The 16759-nt window shown below is 36.1% G+C and overlaps 3 protein-coding genes across 3 annotated transcripts; 2 read left to right on the plus strand and 1 right to left on the minus strand.

Moving 5' to 3' along the window:
• Positions 1 to 620: 620 nt before the first annotated feature.
• Positions 621 to 6320, plus strand: LOC124937642 (protein suppressor of white apricot). Its single transcript, XM_047477938.1, has 5 exons — positions 621 to 903; positions 1304 to 1579; positions 2757 to 2920; positions 3397 to 4194; positions 4769 to 6320. The coding sequence occupies exons 2-5, from the start codon at positions 1324 to 1326 to the stop codon at positions 6011 to 6013; spliced, it is 2463 nt and encodes an 820-aa protein (XP_047333894.1). The 5' UTR covers positions 621 to 903; positions 1304 to 1323; the 3' UTR covers positions 6014 to 6320.
• Positions 6321 to 7000: 680 nt separating this feature from the next.
• On the plus strand, positions 7001 to 8895 carry LOC124939875 (OVARIAN TUMOR DOMAIN-containing deubiquitinating enzyme 11-like). The gene is made up of 9 exons (XM_047480330.1): positions 7001 to 7254; positions 7337 to 7410; positions 7485 to 7539; positions 7711 to 7785; positions 7898 to 7971; positions 8082 to 8130; positions 8208 to 8298; positions 8381 to 8437; positions 8714 to 8895. The coding sequence occupies exons 1-9, from the start codon at positions 7060 to 7062 to the stop codon at positions 8758 to 8760; spliced, it is 717 nt and encodes a 238-aa protein (XP_047336286.1). The 5' UTR covers positions 7001 to 7059; the 3' UTR covers positions 8761 to 8895.
• A 187-nt stretch (positions 8896 to 9082) lies between these two features.
• On the minus strand, positions 9083 to 15510 carry LOC124937627 (heat shock 70 kDa protein 17). Its single transcript, XM_047477922.1, has 14 exons — positions 14600 to 15510; positions 14040 to 14272; positions 13480 to 13639; positions 12536 to 12781; positions 12312 to 12448; positions 11871 to 12207; positions 11610 to 11771; positions 11177 to 11251; positions 10880 to 10980; positions 10718 to 10787; positions 10097 to 10153; positions 9942 to 10003; positions 9675 to 9747; positions 9083 to 9573 (listed from the first exon to the last, which is right to left on the minus strand). The coding sequence occupies exons 1-14, from the start codon at positions 15353 to 15355 to the stop codon at positions 9379 to 9381; spliced, it is 2664 nt and encodes an 887-aa protein (XP_047333878.1). The 5' UTR covers positions 15356 to 15510; the 3' UTR covers positions 9083 to 9378.
• Positions 15511 to 16759: the final 1249 nt, after the last annotated feature.

The raw sequence follows: 16759 nt of genomic DNA on the forward strand, positions 1-16759 counted from the left end.
TTACCTATATATATATATATATATATATTTCGATCGGCTACCTAACCCACATATATATATTGTGTTTTTCTTTTATATTAATATTTTGAAAGAACAAAAAATATCATTACTAAAATAATCAACACCTCATTTTGATTTGAATGTGTCACTATTAATAATATTTATAACCAACCAATAGACTACTAGGGAGTAGGGAGTAGGGAATGGTGGATTTGAAACGCAATTATAATTGATTAGACTAGAAGATTCAAAGGGTGAAGCAACTATATACTATTTAGATAAGAAGATAATGAAGTGGTTGAAGTTAATTAATTCAGTCAAAGAATATATCCATAATTTATATCTCCCAACTCTCTCTATTATATCAATCAAATATTTTAATATGTATAAAAAAGATGATTAATTAGTTATGAATGTCAAATTAAATTTTGTAAATTAAAATAAAGTTTTCTTAGAAAATAAAACAAATGTTAACCGGGCTTGTCCTTATTATAAATAAATAAATAAATAAATAAATAAAAGCAGCCCAACATACATAATAGAGAACAACAGCCCAACATAAAAAAAATTGGTACCCATTTGTTTGTTTTAATAACCCAGAAAACAAATAATGGTTAAGGAAGGAAGGGATCTTCTCTATCTATCTATCTATCTAGCTAACCACCGAGGGTTTGGCTTGGCTTGAAGCCTTTGGAGGCCGCTGAAGATGATTCAAACTTCAAAGATCTTGTGATTTTGTGACCTTAATTTCTTCCCTAAAATCTCGTGTCTTAAATAATCGACAACAGAGAGATCCAAAAGATAAGTAATTAGCGATTGCTTTGGTCGCGGTCGTTCGAGAAAGGAGGTTGATCGTACTCACCTTCCAGTTGCAGAACCAATCGGTTAACTCAATAATTCAAGGTTCTTTTATTATTATTATTATTATTATTATTATTATCTTTCAATCATACTACCTTTGCTATATGCAAAGACGTGTAATAATTAGAAATGACCAGAAAATTGCTAATTGGTGAGATTAGTTTGGTTTCAAATCGATTACGAATCCAGTTCAGAAAATTAGAGATTGATTTAGGATTTTTGAATGTTCTAAGATAGAATTGGAATAGAAAACATATTTGAAATGGAACAAGTGGAAAGGAGATGAATTAGGTTTACTTTAAAAGCATTTGATCAATCCTAACTTGGTCGTTTGTTTGTTTGTGACTGAGATGAATGATGTGAGTGTGTAAAGAAACATCATCATTATAGTATTCTCATTTGAATATTACTTTTTATGATGTTTCTTTACTTCTTTTTACAGTCCAAGTTAACGTCATAGAGATGATAGATCTAGAGGTGATCGGACGGCATGCCTTTTTATTCGATGATGACGCCATGGCTACCTTTGTCAATTCCGCTGATGCTCTCGTCCAATGGAATTCTCTCCTCATCGACCGATATGATGTCCGCCATCTACTCAACAGCCTGCCCCTGCGGAGGTCCCGCCAGTTGACGCGCTCTCCCACTTCCTCATCAACCAACTCCGACCTGGACCATGAACGCTACCAAGATCTGCCTCCACCATTCGCAGAACAAGGTAATTTACTTAGCCAACCTAGGTTTTCAAATGGAACATCCTCTCTCTTTATTTTCCATCATTTGAATGTTCGGTTCTCTCTAGATCTTGGAACCCTACCAGTTGAGTGATCACACCAGAGTTAAGAATTTAATGTTCCTATGGACTCAATCCAATTAGATCCCATGGACATTGTCTACTTCTCCCCTACTTTGTGGATTTGTGAAATGATTTTTTTCGTTCAAGGGTTTTCCCAGTGCCATAAAAGTTGGGAGCAGAGAATGAATTTAACTATTTAAGTTGCTATGTTGGTATGAGTTGTTGCTAAGGTAATACTACTATTTTGTGAGAGCTAGAAGAATTAGGATGACATTATGTATTTGTGGCTTTCCATGGAAGTTGGTTCCTGTGGATTATTAAGCTATCAGGATTGCCCGTCGAAGGCCAATCTTATTACGAAGGCTTTCTCAGAATGGGGAACTAACTGCATTCTGCAAAATGAATTGGGCACCATATAGGGCAATCAGAGTATGACATCTGATGCAGTTATTATGTTCACTAAGAATTATCTTGAGGTATATAATTAATTGTCACTCTGTTTAGATGGTGTCCTCTGTATAAGTTAGATGGATTCCAAACTATTAATAATGTTACATGCAACATTATTGGTAGAATTCAATCTTCTGACTATTTTACTTATTTGGCGGGAGAAATAAGCATCGGTCATCTAGACACTGTGATAGGACAGGATGTAGAATTTAGACAAGGGAACCAATGACTTTTCCTTTGCATCTTCTGTTTATGACGTGCCTTATGATTCCAACAAGAAAGTCAAGTTTGAAATGGTAATTAGGTATTCAAAGAAGGATATGCAAGATGTGTCTACCCAATATGGGAAACCACAAAAAGATATAGCCGTGGATGCAGATGTGATAGGATAGTATGTGGAACTTGTCTTTGCTTCTATTAGAAGTAACTTCCTTTGTATTACAATCTCTAGCCTGCAGGGTGTTAACCAACTTTGCAACAATTGTATCTACCACCACCAGGTAAGAAATGAAATCCAATTTTATGTTGTTAGTCTGTCTAGTCATTTAGTGTATTCCTTTTTTATACTATGACATTTTGCTCTCTTTTTCTCAATATGGTAATATTGTTCTAACTTCCACATATAATCCCCCCTCCCTTCTACTTTCAGATCTGGACGAGGAAAAGTTTGTTGATGCTGGTGGTTATCGTGCTGTTGCCTTCTCATATGCTAATCCAAATGATTCTACTGATCAAAATAAGCCTGATGCTGGAATAGAAAGTTCTGGCTTTGTTCCACCCTTCCCAGTTCCTGAGAACCTACTTCAGAGCTTGGTAAGTATTAAAAGAGCATGAATTGTAATTACCTTTTAACAGGTTCCTGGATATCGTAAATTGTGATATAATTGTTATAGAAGTCTACTCCATCTGGCGGTATGATAATTCTATAAGATGCATGGATTATATCAACACTCACCATGTGTAGGTTTTCTGATGATTGGAGCAGGAAAGGAGTCTTCTGATATATGTTGCCATCAACTGGCAACTTGTTTCCTTTTGATGTCATGTCCAAGGGGCGGTACAGGTGGGAATAGGATTAGAGTTCTTTACTATGTAACAGGACGTACAACCAGTAAAGTCCTAGAGACATGTTATTTTGTCATTATTTTTGTCAGATTAAGTGAGATCTCTATCATTTGTTGAATTATCTAGTAAGGTTACTGCTCAATTTCGCATTATTATTATTATTTTGTACATAATTTCTCATTGTTAATACAGTGCCTTGTTTTTGTATTTTTTTTCATTTTCAGCCAACAACGTATAAAGTCCATCAGATAATAGCAAGAACTGCATTGTTCGTTGCCACACATGGTGGGCAATCAGAAATAATTCTGAGAGTTAAACAAGGGGACAATCCAACCTTCGGTTTCCTGATGCCAGACCATCATCTTCATCCTTATTTTAGGTTCCTTGTTGAAAATAAGTACCTTTTGCAGTCTGACGCAGATGTAAAATCTGTAAAGGAGAAGGGTGATTTTGAGAACAATCAGTCTCGTGGAGCACTGTCTTTGCTTGGCTCTGTGTATGGTTCAGGGGAGGATGAGGATTTTACAGTTGGGAAGAGTGAAGAATCTAAAGAAAATGTGACCAAGAAAGATTCTTGTGATGGTAGTCCAGCCTTTCTCCATGGATCAGATAAAGCAGAATCTCCTTTAATCGTAGATGGAGGTGGAGATCAGATGGTTCTTAAACGTCCAATTCCTTCCAAGTATATTCCTGTGAAGAAAAATACTCAAATTGGCGAATTGAAACCTGGAACTACTCATAGCACAAGAAAAGGTGAAAGTGGTCCTTTGGTTTCGGCCACCTCAGAGAAGTCAGGGACTTCTTCTATTCAGAATGTATCTAAGAGTAAACCACCGGTATTGGAGCCTCCATCTGACGTAAAGAGGTCAATCAACAAGATAATCGAATTCATTGTTAAAAATGGAAAGCAGTATGAAGCAGTGCTTATTGAACAAGACAGAAAATATGACAGATTCCCATTCCTTTTACCCTCTAGTCAATATCATCCTTATTATTCAAAAGTTCTACAGGAAGCTAATCAAGTAAATCTCTTTTCTTCCCTTTGTTCCTCATCCTTTCAGCAACTGCATAATATCAAATGAAAAATAATTCCTTTTGTTGCATAATATCACAATTTTCTTGATTCTTTTTCTTTTCATGAAAATGGTATTTTAGTACAAGGAGATGTATACTATACTCAGAAAATTAGCTATAGACTTGGTTGCAACACCAATTAGTCTATTACCCATTTTAAAGCTTGTTATATTCAGTTTCATGTACTGAATCTTTACAAGTCCTTATTTGTTTTCTTTGAAATATGGTGTGGTTTTGCAGAAGTGGTCATATCACCACTTTCTTCAATTTTAGATTGATTTTATTAGTCAGAAAGTCTTGATCTGGGGAATGACATGGTATCTTCATTTATTTATTAATTTTGGTCCCAGGACTTTCTAGTTTCTAGTGGTCAACTAATCCAATGTTCTAGTTCTGAATGCTTTCCATCATAATGGTCTAATGTGTCTATTATATTTTTGGACTAACCCACTTTCTTGCTTCCTTTGTATTCTCATTTGAATATTATTACTGATGCTGCTGCTTCTTTACTTGTTTTTACAGTCCAAGTTAACTGTCAAGAGTTTCCCTTCTGGAAAAAGAAGTTCTTCTGTTGAGGCCCAAGACAAGAATGCGTACATAGAAAAGGAAAGGAATGGGTATTCCTTGGGACCTTCTTCTGGTTATGACATTCCTTATGATTCTCCTGACAGGAAAGAGAAGTTTAAAATGGTAATTGGGAAGTCAAAGAAGGATAACCAAGATTCGGAGGCTGGGCAGCCACAGGTCGGTATAGCTGTGGATGCTGCTGCTGCTGCAGCAATCCTTCATGCCGCAACAAGAGGTTTGAAGTATCCTGATCTGGGGGGAATTCTGACAAACGGTGATAAAAGTGGGCGAAGTAGTGAGGGAGTAGTATATTCGGGGAAAGATATAGACTCAGCTGAGGAAAACATGAGTAAAGATGAGAAGATGAAGAAGGCTGAAAGGCTAAAACGGGCAAAGATGTTTGTTGCAAAGATAAAAACCGAAAATGCACCTTGTAAAACTGATAGGACGACAAGAACAGGGCATATCTCATCCGTAGAGCCTCCTCCTGGCAAAGAAAGAGGAGAAGTAATACTAGATGTTAATTATTCTTCAGAGAAAAAAAGGAAGATGGAAAAGAGATGGGATGAAGATGAATATGACGATCGGAAGTCAAGGAGGAAGTACAGATCAAGATCTAGGAGGGTACATGAAGAGGAGGAGGAGGAGGAATATGAGAAGAGGAGGGATCATGATGATCATCATCATCATCACAAGCGGCAGAAGCAGCAGCAACACAGGAGAAAGAAGAGACATGATGGTTCTGATTCCTCAAATGATGAGGGAAGAGATGTAAGAGGGGGGGAGAAGGATGATGATGACGATGCAAGGGACAGAGAGGGGAATTCTTCTTCTTCTTCTTCTTCTTCTTGCTCAAAGAAGAAACACAGGTGTAGTAGGGCACACAGGCGCAGGTGGAGGGATTCATCATCTGATCATTTGGATGATGGGGTAAGGAGGAAGAGGAGAAGTGGTCATGATAAGTTGGAAGATAAGGTGGAGGAGGAGTTGGAGGAAGGAGAGATTGATGGTTCCTCCACCAAGGAAGAAGTGATGGATCATGATTTGTCAGTAGTAGTAGTGTGTGGTAATGATAATATTGATGGAGGTCAGAAGACTCAGACATCGTCATCATCGGCAGCATCACATGAAGCTGGTTCCCAGGTGGTTTCAGATGATCTCCGGGCAAAGATCAGAGCAATGTTGATGGCCAACATGTGATTAACTAGATAGAAGAAGAAGGACCCCCCCAATCAAATCAAATCAATGTTGTTTACACTCGCTCACTCACTCATCTTCTTTCGATGGGATTATGGTTGATTTCCTTAATGAGGAATTAAAAGTTTAAATATATATGTTTGTGTTGTGTTGTTGTTAAATACACTAATAATAATAGTTAACAACAGACTTATAAAAGAAGAAGACACCTTAGTAGTAATAATAGTAGTAGTATTGTTAGTTCATCTTGATTGGAATATTATGTTATATTTAATACAATTAAAAGTGAAACCAGTAATTATGTATGCATATCAATCACACATACATATATATATATATATGATAAAATCACGAGTCAATGATGATACAAAAGAGTTTAGGAGGGGGTATAAAAGAGTTAATAATAAAATTTAAATTCCATATCATATATATATGTGAATACATACGGCGGCCACGACACGTGTTTGACTGCCTGGATATATATAAATTATAAAGTCACATATGGCGAGTGTCCTGACTTGACCGGACCGTTCGCTCGCTCTCTCGCTCGCCAACCTCCTCCAACATTTTCTGTCGTGTTTTTTCTTTCTCTTTCTCTCTGTGTGTGTCTGGTAGTCTATCTGTCTGTCTGTCTTTACAGGTAGGTAGGTATTTCCATTTTTATGGTTTCTGGAAAACAGAACTGTGATTACTACTTCTTTGTTTGTAATTGCCGAGGAATTAGAAACTTGATCTGATTAGTTATTTGTCTTATAGTTTTCAAAAATATTTGTATCCTTCTTCTGGATAACGAATCACAATATATACGTATATGTCCGTCTTTCCCGATTAAGCTCATCTTATTGCCTAACAAAGCCCCATCCATGGACTCCAGTTTTTGCTCTAGCTCCTGTCTGTCTGTCTGTCTGTCATGTTGCTATTTAGTTTTTTTACTTCCATTATCTATCTATCTGAAAATCCTTATTAAAGATTTTATGTTCATTTTCAGGAAGAATTGCAACTAACTCCTAAAGTTGTTTATATATAGTTGAGACTTAAGATATCATAGCATGACAGAGCAATATTTGAATAATGCAAGTGGTAGACGCTCTAGTTCGAGTTTAAACAGCAGCAGCAGCAGCAACAGCTATCAAGAAAACACGACGGAGGATGATCACATGATCGCTCAAGTACTTGCTGAAGAAGAAAATTTAAGAAATGATGGGAAACTTGGAAAGATGCTCTCTCATTTAGACTCTATACCGGTAGGAGAAGGAGGAGAGGCAGAGGATTATACTTCAAACAATATTTGCATCATGATTATTATTATTATTATTATTATTGCAGCATACTCCCCGCACTATTAGTCAAATACCCGACATTGATGATGCCACTTTAGACCATGAACGACTTGCATCAAGGTTAATATTAGCTCAGTAATTCTTTCAAGATTGTGTCCTATACTATTTGATGAATTTTGTTGGTTGGATTTCAGGTTGGCCAGTTATGGTTTAGCTGAACTGAGAATGGAAGGGGATGGAAATTGTCAGGTAATTAATTAATTGGACCTAGCTTCAAACTAATTGAATCTTACTAAGGTGTATGATAAAGTAGAGCCTGGAATGTCCTAGGTTGAATGACATTGTTACATGACATGCATGATCTTTGTGTATTACGTACTGAGAAAGTGCATTAATGTTTAAATACTTTTTCATGTCCAGTTCCGAGCCCTTTCAGATCAGTTATTTCGGAAACCAGATTATCATAAACATGTAAGGAAGCAGGTTATCAAGCAGGTACATATGCTTTTTGTTTTTATTTTTTTATTTTTTTTGCATTTGCTATATATAAATTCTGGAAAACTTTTTATATATATATATATATATATATATATTTGTTTGTTTGTAGCTAAAGGAATACAGGAAGTTATATGAAGGTTATGTGCCGATGAAGTACAAGGGGTACATAAAGAAGATGAAAAAGTAAGATTGGTTATTATAATAATAATAATAAGAGGGCTTTCCTAAAATGACACCACCACAATCAATCTCAAAATCTAATCAATCTTATATAATAACTTTGGCTGGTCTAGATCAGGGGAATGGGGTGATCATGTAACACTACAAGCAGCTGCAGACCGAGTGAGTTATATTAATTAGTTATTTCCTAATATATAGACTATAGTTACTTACCATTGGAATCATGTCTTCTTATATAGTTTGGGGCAAAAATATGTTTGGTGACCTCTTTTCGTGATACTTGTTACATAGAAATCCTTCCCAAGAACGTTCAACAACCACCTTCAAGAGGTAAAGTTTGTTACATATAAATCATTTTTTATTTTACTGTATACTAAAATTACGGTTTGTTTTTTTTGTTAATTATGTGCAGAGATGTGGCTGAGCTTTTGGAGTGAAATACATTACAATTCGTTGTACTCAAGTGGAGGTAATTAGTACTGAACATAATTATGCTTTTACTAAATAGTTTAGTTTAAGGAGGATTGAATCTCCTCTTCTAGTCTAACGACAACAAGAGGTGGATATCCTCAGCCCTGGGTTCGAGCCCGTCAAGCGGCAAATTTTGCTTTTGGTTAAGTGTGTTGGCGAACTATGTGGGGTTAAACATAAACCCTTGTGGCCACATTTTTTCTTCAAAAAAAAAAAAAAAAAAAAAGTAGAATTGATTGAAAATGTCACAATCATCTCACCTTTGTCTGTGCAGATGTTCCTGTTAGGGTACCTAAGAAGAAGAAGTTCTGGCTTTTTTAGATACATATTATTTATTTAGTCAATAATGTAATATACTCATTACTCACTTACTATTCCTGAATATGACACATTGTAATAGATATATTCTCCTAACACTGCTTGTAAATCAAATAGGTGTGTATACATTCTTATCTTCAATTAGTTCATGCTGGATTGGATCTCCCTCCAAGTTGAGCTATACATATTTTCTCATACATGTGTTTAAGATTTGTTTAATAATCAATATGTGATGAAATCAGATCACATCACAAGCAGCAGAGGGGCTAGCTTAGCTATTACATCTTCTGCTAAAACTGTTAAAATTACTGACTCTTGTAATGCATCTGAAATGTTATGTAATTATTTTTTTCGACAATAAAGACAAATTATCAAAATTCTTTAACCGAGTTGAGAAAGGGAAAACAAAAATCTATCCGTCTGGCATATGGGGTGGGGTGCTCCGCTCCTACAAAATGGTACAAATATTGTGGGTTGAAGGGGGATATCAATTCTGAACCTATCACAAATCATATATATTATATAAGTGGTCGGTCTCTTTCAAAGTGACCTATATAAATTTAATTAATGTTTTATATCCCTAGTAGCCTGACTGCTCATCAAATTCCACATGCCCTGCACTTATAGTTCGTCACGACCATCATCCGATTTCTTCTTGTCATCAGAAGGAGGGCTGTCGGATTCTTTTTCACTCTTATTTTCTGACTTAGTAGTGGTCCCCTCCGAGCTAGCATCTTCATCACTAGCAGCAGTTTCGTTCTTAGCTGGCTTCTCCACCTTTGGCTTTGGCTTTGATATTCTGTTTACACTCAAAACCTGGTAGCAATCACATTTTGGGACAAGAAAATTGTTATTTCTCTATAAAAGTAAAATCAAACAAGAAGAAGAAGATGAAACCAACAGCTAGCTCAAAATACCTTGTCTTGAAGATCAACCACCTTCTTATAAACTTCCTCTGATCTGAAGGCCGGTGTGCTAAAAGCAGATGTCCTGTCATGTTTAACAAATTTCGTTTTATTAACAGGACGACAAGGATATTTCAATGAAATATTCTTTTTAATAGTGAAACTTCAAATTGATGTATATTTGCTTGAAGTGAATGAATGAGAAGTATAACTAGAAGAAGATCAAAAAGACCAAATGAGGACTTCAAAACATTCATAAGCAGCAAAACTATAACATACTTCTTTTGCTCCACCTCTTTCTCATTCAACCACTTCTTGAGCTTTTCAGCATCTTTCACAACCTAAATAACCAAGCAAATGCTTTCATTACAATCCTTTCATATTTTAAGGGAAAAACTAAGAAAGTATTTTGAAAATTAGTCTAATTAAGGCACCTCGTCTATTCTTTCTCTTGGAAGCCAGGATTTATTTTTCTCCCACCCACGCACTATCTGTAGGTTCATCAAAGATTCAAAATGATATAAGCAAGCAATCATTATTCAGAAATATTCTTAAAGCGCATAATAATACTAATACATTCAATGTACCACCTTAATAAATGGGTCAACAACAGACACTAACAATTGAGTGTTACATGGAAGGACAATTAGAGTTACCTACTACTACTTTGAAATTATTCTCAGTGAACAATGTAGTATGTTTAAATATTCAGTCATGTGTGGTTATATATACTGCTGCAAAGATGTGCTGGTACAACACCCCAGAACAAATAAGGCTATAGAGAGAGCCAAAAAGGGATCTTTTATGTACACTTAATGTGAGAACTGTCTCCGGTCTCTTACTATCGAGATCATCAAGGCCAGTTCAAAAGGGCATTCATTCATAATGCATGATTTTCTTCCGTCTAGAACCAACTAGTAATATTATACTTGGACATTTTGATCCAAAGTTAGACTATCATTGCCACATTTATACAAGCAAAATCTTGATGATCCAAAGTTAGATGGATACCAGTAGCAGATCACCCACATTTATAGTTAACTGAATAAAATTACCTCTTGCACCTCGTCAAGATACTTTCGAGCAAGCTTAGATGCAGCTGGTCGTGCAGTAAGCTCACTATATCTGCAATCATGTTGTTCCCTCTAATGAGCATCATACTTTGCAATGTTAAACAAACTCAAAAGCAACTGAACATGCGTTTTTAAGTAACAAACCTGGAAAATATGGGTTCACCAATAGCTTTCAATGAATCTAAATGTTTCTGAAATTCAGTTGCAGAAGCATCTTCACCATCAGTGTACAACCAATCTTGAACCTGAATTATACATAGCAATCACTTCATAAGGGTAACAAGAGTTGTATTCTTTGGAGACAGGCAATATAATTAAATCCCAAAAATTGTATAAAATGAAAAAATATTTACTATTGACAGATAGTTGTGCAATTTGAGTGCAAATGACATATGAAGATTATAGTGTAGGAGTAGAGAGAGAGAGAGAGAGAGAGAATACCTCATCAAGTTTCTCCATAAAGGATTTACGCTCATCCTTGGAAGATATTTTTTCAAATTCTTCAGATGACTCAAGCTGCATATGAAAATAATAGTCAGATGTTATGACTCACTTAAAACTAGATAAAGGTACATCTATGAAACTCAGAGAATGACAAAGAAAAAAATTAAAGGAAAAAATTAAAGAAAGAAATATCAATTCCCTCAACAATTCAAATTTGATCAGGATGTCTAACTGAAAGGATGACATAGCTCCTGGACTACTAAAGCATTATAGAATTTGTAGCAAAACACGGGAAAGACATTGCTTGTTGAAATGACGTTAATATATCAAGTACAGAATTTGATCACTCTGAAAACGTCTGGGTGAAAATCCAAGATTTTCTAGGATATCTGCGAAAACACAATCTTGACATAATATAAGTGTTTCATACCTTCTCCTTAGTAGCATATATGTAGGCTTCAAGATTATTCTTCAGCTCTGCAGTTCTCCTTCGCTCTTTGTCCTCATTATCTAGCAATTCCATTTTTCTTTTAGCATCAGCAAGGGCTTCTTTTGAAAGAGACACTCCTGGCCCCATTGTTTTCTCAGTAATCTAGAAATTCAGCAGTTGAAGGTGAGTCTACGATACAAGAAACAACATGTTTGTCTAGAATGTCCTTTAGTTCAGTTTTTTTTCAAAGAAAGAAACTACCTTAAGGGGAAGTCTGAATGTCTTCTTCTTCAATTTCTTTTCAGTAGCAATGTCAGTGGTGTTCTGGTCTACATTAGCTGTAGATGAACTGCTACCCTCACTGTCTGTCTGCAAGTTTACATCTATCTCTTCTGTAGTACTATTCTTGGGACCTGCTTCAAGTGTTTCGTTGGAAGTAGTGGTATTGTTCTCCAAGATGATATTCTTTTTTGGAACTTCAACCCACTCTGATATTTCAATAACTGCCTCTGCTCGATCAAAAGATAATATTCCACTTCTACTGAGAGAGAAATGAAGATTGGCCTTGATGGGGGAGGAAAGGTTACGCGAAGCATATCTAGAAATCAAAGGGGTAAAATGGATGAATGAGATTCAGTCAGAAATTAATTAAGATGCTCAGGGGTCTGCAACAACTTAAAATTGGTCTGTTGATGCACTTACTTTTCACTAGCATCTTTCAGACCAGTGACAACATACTGTGCAAAAGTAGACGAGAGGGTACCAGGAGGCAATAGATCTACACCGTCATAAGCAAGGGAAACATCAAAATCCTTGTCATGCACAATGGACCTAAACATCTGTCGATTGCACCGATAATGAGAATACAATTGATGGATATTGCCCATTCTCAAACTTCAATTATAAATTCGATTTCAATGACTAACCTTACTGGGTAACTTTTTCATCTTCTGAACAATCTGTTGCCTACTGCCTTCATCTTTTTTGAGATCAGGACCATCTAGCTCAACTACAAATCCATATGTGGAACCATCAACCATTCCAAGCTTTCTGTTTAATTTGATCCCATCGCTTATGTTTGCTGCATGTAATGAAGCACCTAGAACAATGGCTTCATCAGCATCCAAGTGTCTGTCTAGGTCTTTCCTCCCAAGGAACTCCTGGAGTTTAGCCTGCAAGAAACTGACACATTAATATTTACTATTATAATCACCACCCATGGGTGGAGGGTAAAAAAAATGCCACTATTGAAACTGCTTCAACAAGAAGCTAGCACTATAAGGGTAGAATAGTCTTTTAAGTACTTTCCTGACAATAGTTCCTTGTTTTATCAAACTAACTTACATATCAATTACTTATAACTATAATATTTTCATTTGGTTTATTAAACATTCATTTTTCAATCACTTTGACACTTAAAATTCAGTATCCAACTTCAACACTTAATTTTTAACTAATTTGAAATTTAAAATTCAGTATTCAACTTAAGCACTTAATTTTCAGTTTTATCAAATGCACCATACATATGTCCATAAACAATAGGTTCATTCAGATAGAGTTTATCATCAGTCTTTCTAACTAAATGATGGTAAAAAGGGAACACATTATCATTCTCTTGAACAGACATCATAACTTGTACATAAAATGAAAGAAGGGATTGACTTGAATTTTTTGTCAAGCTCACACCTCTAGATGAAGGGTGTTAACAACAGTACTTCATGAGTTTACAGATCCACAAATACTATCACTTCAATTAGATAAAAGAGGGTGATATTGACAAAATGTGGTCCATATGCATTCATAATCCGGATAATGATATGTTTGAAAGCATGAACTGTATCTGAATTTAAGGGAAAGAAAGTAGCAAAACCTGAAGCTTTGGCACTCTTGTGGCACCTCCAATCAGTTCAAAGGCATATATATCGTCAATTTTTAGACCAGAATGCTTAAGGACTTCCTTAACAGGGTTAAGTGATTTCTCCCACAAATCCTTGCAGAGCTCCTCAAATTTCTCACGTGTGATTGTGCTCCTGCCATAGATATTCCAAAAAGGATATGATAAAACATGTTGAATAAAAGACTATATACAGATCAGGAAATCAAATATACACTAAACATGTTGCAACAAATCCTTCACAAAAAATCTATCAACAAAAATTATAACCAAGGATTTGAGGATCGGTGTCTAACATAACACCCATTAAATTTAGGATGACAAACACATCAATTTATTATGCTTGATGGAAACAAGTTTCATTTAATTAATGAACTTTATACTCTATGTTCTCAATGAGCCACTCTCCTTTAATTTTATACATGCCATGGAGGAGATTATTTGCACCTTCTCCTTTAAACACTTGTAGACAAAGATTGAGCATTAGAAAGTTATTTTTTTCAATTAAAGATTTATATATTAAATTACTTACATACCTAAAGTCACGGTCGTCGTGCAAAGATTCAACTGAGATTGGAGCCCCAGTGTTGGCACTCAAAATTTCTTTTGTGCGCTTAACCTGTTTCTTCAGTTTTGCCATTGCCTTGGGGGACTTTCTCACATCAATTCCTTTACCAACTTGTTTGTTGAACTCATCTGCAAAGAATTCCACCAACCGCATTTCCATATTCTGACCCCCAAGTTGAGACTCCCATCTGACATCCTTGACCTGCAAAATTTCACTAGCTCTTCTAGAAATGGAATGAACAAAGAAAGAAAAACATGAAACTAGGCGCTAGATGCAAGACAGACACAGTGACAAAACATGACTGTGAAACACTGGAATTGAGCTGATAGTACGAGCAAAAGATCAAATGTACATGGAAAAATAGCTGGTGTGCCAAAATAAGTTACAAATCAGACAAAGCAACAGTCCTTTTTTTTAATTTTATGAAAGACATTAAGCTGCCCCAAAATCAGATTTAGCTTAAAGGTTCTGTAATCAGTGATCAATGAAAAGTTGATAAAATCATTCTATTAATAAATAGGAAGTAACCTGGAATTGGTTAACTGAAACTGTCTTTCCGTACTCCTTGGCATTATATGCAGAAAAATATACCAAAGCAGCATAGGTGCTGCTTGAGCCCATATCGTAAAATACAACATGTCTGGAGCCGTTGGAGAAATCCTTGTCAATACCATACTGCAGTGCAGCACCAGAATGCTCGTTTACGAGAGAGAGGACGTTAATACCAGCCAGGTGAGCTGCCTGTAGCAAACCCTTCCTCTCGGCCTGTCCAAAGTAGGGCGGGACAGTTATCACGGCATCCTTGACAGGCGCCTTGGCATGAAGCTCCGCCAAATCGGAAGCATATCCTAAGACCATGGCAGCCAATTCTTCAGCAGAGTAAACGGTGACGCCATCATCGATTCGGAAGCTGGCGGCACCTCTAGAATCCTGAACGATATCGAACGGAAGGTAAGCCGCGTCGAGAGAATTGTTGACGTAGCCAAAGGGTTTCCCAATGAAATCTCGAACTTGAGAAAATACTTTCTCGGGATATCGTGCAATGACGCCGGCAGCTTCTTCAGCAAGTAGGCGGTTGCCGGCTTGAAAAGCGACCAGGGCCGGAGACTTTCGCTTGGACATTTCGTTGATCGCAATTGAAATAGGACTCTGGCCTGGCTTAAGATTGACGACAGCAACTTTAAGCCATTCTGATCCCAGATCTATGCTGGAAACTGCGGAGTGAGAGGGGGATGGAGTTAGCAAAATCAGGAAGGAAAAGAATAAAGCGAGCATGGACGCCATCACCCTAATTCTTCTTCAATGTGCTCCAAAGGAGAGGAGACAGAAAATCAGCATCAATGGAGAACGTCGTCCTGCCTGTTGCGGCCGGGGTTAGATTCGATTCGATTCGATTAGAGCCCACTGACTGACCGCCGAGCAGAGTAGAGATATATATATATATATATATATATATAGAGAGAGAGAGAGAGAGAGAGAGAGAGAGAAGTCACCGTTCTCCCCGGTATCACTGACTATACATTCATACAAAAGCTAGAACTGGCTGTGACGTGGTAAGTGCTGATGATGATGAAACCTGACCAATGGAGTTCCGCCTACGTGGCACAAATCACACGTGGCGTTTCATTATGCGCCCACTGCGTTGTGTTGTTCCATGGTCGTCCGATCTATTAAACCCTTTCAACGAACTATTCCAATTTTCTAATTTTTTTCATTTTTTTTATAAGAGCTCCAAATAAATAAAAGAAAAATGTAAATTGTAACTACATATATCAAATTTTTGCATCAACATTTTTTTTTTTTTAATAATCATCTAATTTAAACCCAAAAATATTTTATTATTGTTTCATGGATCCTATACAAATAAATTTTACAATTTTTAACTTCAAAAGCACAGAAGGTTATAAAAAAAATTGTTTAAAATTGTTACTCCAAGTTTACATTTCTTTTATTTAATTTTGTTTCAGTAATATCCACACAACTCAATATTTGATATATCAAATCTGTCCATAGAAGATATTGGATAGAGCATATCTAACTTAATATGAGAAGATATAAAAAAAAAATAAAAAAAAACTTATGATAGTGGCAAAAACCACATTTTAATTAAATTAAAAGTAAAAACTATACACCATAACTGAATGAGCATGTGAACAAGATAAAGGTTAAAAATGACAATAGTAATACATACAGAGTCTCAAATAAGGAGATTTTCTTACATTGCATTGCATGATGATAGTACAACTACAAAGAATAAGAGGAGTTAAAGTCGAGAAACCCTAGGAAGAAGTAATAATCAATAATTAAACCAGTACCCACCAATGTAGCCGCTCAATGGTAAGAGTTGGCTTAAGAGACTAAAAATGTCATGGGTTCAATTCCAACTAAAAGCATTTTGAATTTAAGCGATGAAACATAGTTATGAGGTCTCAGGATAGTTCTCCATAATCAAAAAATAAAAAATTTATTTTGGCTCCAAGCAATTTGCAAAGTCTGGTCAGGGTTGGTATATTTGGGTTAAGTTGACCCAAGATTTTGGAAGGATTGATATAAGCTTGAGCATAATCCCCTGGCCTGGACTTTCATGTCCACCCACCCACCCACCGGTTCCCAGTTGCTTTGCTTTCTTACAAGCTTCCACAAATTTCCTCACTAGTAGTAAACACTGCATGTTTGAATGAGTGAGTC

Source organism: Impatiens glandulifera, chromosome 5, assembly GCF_907164915.1.
Source record: "Impatiens glandulifera chromosome 5, dImpGla2.1, whole genome shotgun sequence".
Taxonomy (NCBI): domain Eukaryota; kingdom Viridiplantae; phylum Streptophyta; class Magnoliopsida; order Ericales; family Balsaminaceae; genus Impatiens; species Impatiens glandulifera.